This window comes from Besnoitia besnoiti, assembly GCF_002563875.1.
Source record: "Besnoitia besnoiti strain Bb-Ger1 chromosome Unknown contig00182, whole genome shotgun sequence".
NCBI lineage: Eukaryota > Apicomplexa > Conoidasida > Eucoccidiorida > Sarcocystidae > Besnoitia > Besnoitia besnoiti.
In genome coordinates, this window is record NW_021704054.1 from 1,659 (window position 1) to 6,965 (window position 5,307).

At 36.6% G+C, this 5,307-nt stretch overlaps 1 protein-coding gene across 1 annotated transcript; it reads left to right on the forward strand.

Annotated features, from left to right (window-relative positions):
- Positions 1-3,751: 3,751 nt before the first annotated feature.
- Positions 3,752-5,239, forward strand: BESB_033010 (uncharacterized protein; the record flags this gene model as incomplete). Its single annotated transcript, XM_029361889.1, has 1 exon — positions 3,752-5,239. One exon carries the CDS (start codon positions 3,752-3,754, stop codon positions 5,237-5,239), a length of 1,488 nt encoding a protein of 495 aa, XP_029214666.1.
- Positions 5,240-5,307: the final 68 nt, after the last annotated feature.

Genomic DNA, 5,307 nt, shown 5'->3' on the forward strand with positions numbered 1-5,307 from the left:
TTAGCATATTATGCGGTGTTAAAAGTAATCCCATCCAAAACCGGTGGTTTGTTAGTATTTATGTCCTCTCTCATTAACTTAGCTCTTTTATCTGAAATTCGAGCTTTGAATACTCGAATGTTGATACGACAACATTTTATGACTCGAAATGTAGTCAGTGGATGGGTAATTATTTGGGTATACAGTATGATCTTCTTGATTATTATTGGTAGTGCTATTCCACAAGCGACTTATATCTTATATGGTAGATTAGCTACTATCGTATATCTTACTACCGGATTGGTTCTATGCTTATACTAAATCAATAGTTATAATGACTACAGCTTCCAAGCAAACATGATTACCGTGATATTGAAATCCAACACTTTTAGCTGTCTTAAGCAGTCCAGTGGGGTGGTGGTGTACTGCAATCATAAAGAACTTGGTTGTCTGTATCTCATAACCGGAGTCATCTTCAGTATTCTAGGAACTATAATGTCTTTGTTTATTCGATTTGAGTGAACACATAAGATCATCGAATTTAACGGTATGCTCCTGAAAGTAACGGTACAAGCTGTAAACAAAGGACTCCTTAACTTAAACTGAGGAGTCAAGTAGGTACAAACCGTACAAGGATTAATTATGTCCATCTGTGCATCTAAGTTGAGACTATCGGTTTATATATTTTAGACGCTAACTTCCCGGCTAAACTTTGACTTATTAAACCAGCCTGGGATCATAAAAGTACTATGTATGGTAAGATTGAGCGTGAACATTGGATGTCACCATGGTTATAGTTACGGTACATATATAAATCTACAGTACGATTTGAGATTTGTTACGTGACGAGCGGTGTGTTTAAGACTAGTTTACATGCGCTCATTTTAATATGTAGTTATTTAACGAAGTTCTATTGTGCTAGCATGGTTTCGAGAACACACCAAATTTCCATGAGTCTATTCCGGGCACACCTCGTCTTTTATCGGTGTGCTCTCAATCTAAATTCATCTTATAACTTTGGTTTCTTAGTTGCAATTACCTTTGTACTCCAAATAATTACAGGTATCACTTTAGCGTTCCGATATACTTCTGAAGCATCTTGTGCATTTGCTAGTGTTCAACATCTAGTTAGAGAGGTAGCAGCAGGATGGGAATTTAGGATGTTGCATGCAACAACTGCTTCTTTCGTCTTCTTGTGTATCTTAATACACATGTCTCGAGGTATGTATAACTCCAGCTATAGTTATTTAACTACTGCTTGGATGTCTGGTTTAGTTTTATATCTACTTACTATAGCCACTGCTTTCCTCGGTTATGTACTACCATGGGGACAGATGAGTTTCTGGGGTGCTACAGTCATTACTAATCTCCTTTCTCCAATACCATATTTAGTACCTTGGTTACTCGGTGGATACTATGTATCTGATGTAACATTAAAACGATTCTTTGTATTGCACTTTATATTACCTTTTGTAGGTTGCATTCTAATTGTATTACACATCTTCTATTTACATTTAAATGGTTCTAGTAACCCTGCAGGTATTGATTCGCACTTAAAGTAGCCTTCTATCCTCATATGTTAATGACCGATGCTAAATGTCTATCCTATCTAATTGGTTTAATTTTCTTACAAACGGCTTTTGGTTTGATTGAATTATCGCACCCAGATAACTCCATACCAGTGAACCGGTTTGTAACTCCGCTTCATATCGTACCTGAATGGTACTTTTTAGCATATTATGCGGTGTTAAAAGTAATCCCATCCAAAACCGGTGTTTGTTAGTATTTATGTCCTCTCTCATTAACTTAGCTCTTTTATCTGAAATTCGAGCTTTGAATACTCGAATGTTGATACGACACATTTTATGACTCGAAATGTAGTCAGTGGATGGGTAATTATTTGGGTATACAGTATGATCTTCTTGATTATTATTGGTAGTGCTATTCCACAAGCGACTTATATCTTATATGGTAGATTAGCTACTATCGTATATCTTACTACCGGATTGGTTCTATGCTTATACTAAATCAATAGTTATAATGACTACAGCTTCCAAGCAAACATGATTACCGTGATATTGAAATCCAACACTTTTAGCTGTCTTAAGCAGTCCAGTGGGGTGGTGGTGTACTGCAATCATAAAGAACTTGGTTGTCTGTATCTCATAACCGGAGTCATCTTCAGTATTCTAGGAACTATAATGTCTTTGTTTATTCGATTTGAGTGAACACATAAGATCATCGAATTTAACGGTATGCTCCTGAAAGTAACGGTACAAGCTGTAAACAAAGGACTCCTTAACTTAAACTGAGGAGTCAAGTAGGTACAAACCGTACAAGGATTAATTATGTCCATCTGTGCATCTAAGTTGAGACTATCGGTTATATATTTTAGACGCTAACTTCCCGGCTAAACTTTGACTTATTAAACCAGCCTGGGATCATAAAAGTACTATGTATGGTAAGATTGAGCGTGAACATTGGATGTCACCATGGTTATAGTTACGGTACATATATAAAATCTACAGTACGATTTGAGATTTGTTACGTGACGAGCGGTGTGTTTAAGACTAGTTTACATGCGCTCATTTTAATATGTAGTTATTTAACGAAGTTCTATTGTGCTAGCATGGTTTCGAGAACACACCAAATTTCCATGAGTCTATTCCGGGCACACCTCGTCTTTTATCGGTGTGCTCTCAATCTAAATTCATCTTATAACTTTGGTTTCTTAGTTGCAATTACCTTTGTACTCCAAATAATTACAGGTATCACTTTAGCGTTCCGATATACTTCTGAAGCATCTTGTGCATTTGCTAGTGTTCAACATCTAGTTAGAGAGGTAGCAGCAGGATGGGAATTTAGGATGTTGCATGCAACAACTGCTTCTTTCGTCTTCTTGTGTATCTTAATACACATGTCTCGAGGTATGTATAACTCCAGCTATAGTTATTTAACTACTGCTTGGATGTCTGGTTTAGTTTTATATCTACTTACTATAGCCACTGCTTTCCTCGGTTATGTACTACCATGGGGACAGATGAGTTTCTGGGGTGCTACAGTCATTACTAATCTCCTTTCTCCAATACCATATTTAGTACCTTGGTTACTCGGTGGATACTATGTATCTGATGTAACATTAAAACGATTCTTTGTATTGCACTTTATATTACCTTTTGTAGGTTGCATTCTAATTGTATTACACATCTTCTATTTACATTTAAATGGTTCTAGTAACCCTGCAGGTATTGATTCCGCACTTAAAGTAGCCTTCTATCCTCATATGTTAATGACCGATGCTAAATGTCTATCCTATCTAATTGGTTTAATTTTCTTACAAACGGCTTTTGGTTTGATTGAATTATCGCACCCAGATAACTCCATACCAGTGAACCGGTTTGTAACTCCGCTTCATATCGTACCTGAATGGTACTTTTTAGCATATTATGCGGTGTTAAAAAGTAATCCCATCCAAAACCGGTGGTTTGTTAGTATTTATGTCCTCTCTCATTAACTTAGCTCTTTTATCTGAAATTCGAGCTTTGAATACTCGAATTTGATACGACAACATTTTATGACTCGAAATGTAGTCAGTGGATGGGTAATTATTTGGGTATACAGTATGATCTTCTTGATTATTATTGGTAGTGCTATTCCACAAGCGACTTATATCTTATATGGTAGATTAGCTACTATCGTATATCTTACTACCGGATTGGTTCTATGCTTATACTAAATCAATAGTTATAATGACTACAGCTTCCAAGCAAACATGATTACCGTGATATTGAAATCCAACACTTTTAGCTGTCTTAAGCAGTCCAGTGGGGTGGTGGTGTACTGCAATCATAAAGAACTTGGTTGTCTGTATCTCATAACCGGAGTCATCTTCAGTATTCTAGGAACTATAATGTCTTTGTTTATTCGATTTGAGTTATACAGTTCTGGATCGCGGATCATTTGTACAGAGACGATAGCTACTTATAATGTGATAATAACGATACATGGCCTAGCTATGATCTTTATGTTCTTAATGCCTGCTTTGTACGGAGGATATGGTAACTTCTTTGTACCAATATATATTGGTGGTTCGGAAGTCGTTTTCCCAAGAACTAACGCGATCTCCTATTTTCTAGTACCATTAGGTTCTGTGTTGTTAACTCAAAGTATTTGTTCCGAGTTTGGTAGTGGTCTTGGTTGGACAATGTATCCTCCACTAAGTACTAGCTTGATGGTGTTAAATCCAGAGGCAACTGATTGGATTATCGGAGGTCTTGCAGTACTAGGAATTAGTAGTATTTTAAGTTCTATTAACTTCCTTGGTACTTGCGTCTTCATGGGTTCTAATGCTGGTGCTAAGAACTATATTCTATATATCTGGGCTATCATATTTACTGCCCTTATGTTAGTCTTCACTCTACCTATTCTTACTGGTGGATTAGTTATGATCCTTCTTGATCTACACGTAAACACTGAATTTTATGATTCTATGTATTCTGGTGATAGTGTACTTTATCAACATCTATTCTGGTTCTTCGGACATCCAGAGGTATACATTCTAATTTTACCTGCTTTTGGTGTAGTCTCGCAGACATTATCTATGTATGCTGCTAGATCTGTCTTCGGTGGACAATCTATGATCTTAGCTATGGGTTGTATTTCTATTCTAGGTTCCTTAGTATGGGCACATCATATGATGACAGTCGGTCTAGAGGTAGATACCAGAGCTTATTTCTCTGCTATGACTATTATGATTGCAATTCCTACCGGTACTAAGATTTTCAACTGGTTAGGTACCTATATGGCTAGCCATACAACTACAAGAACTGTAGATCTATGGGCTGCTCTTAGTTTTATCCTATTGTTTACTCTAGGTGGTACTACAGGTGTAGTTATGGGTAACGCTGGTATGGATATTGCCCTACATGATACATACTATATTGTAGCTCATTTCCATTTCGTATTATCTCTTGGTGCAGTACTAGCTACTATATGTGGCTTTATCTTCTATAGCAGAGATATGTTCGGAGATACTGTAAATCTATTCCATGTAAATACCGGTGCTTCTCCATATTTAAGCATCTGGTTTGTAGTCTTCTTAGGTAGTATCTTATTAATTTTCATCCCTATGCATATACTTGGTTTCAACGTTATGCCAAGAAGGATACCAGATTACCCTGATTATCTTTGTTATATTAATACATGGTGTTCAATTGGTTCTATATCCACAATAGTTATCATCTTAACTATGCTCTGCTAATGCACTTAACATGATGGTCATGAAAAGCACAAGAGAACTTGGATCCGGTAAACAAAGACCTTCAAATC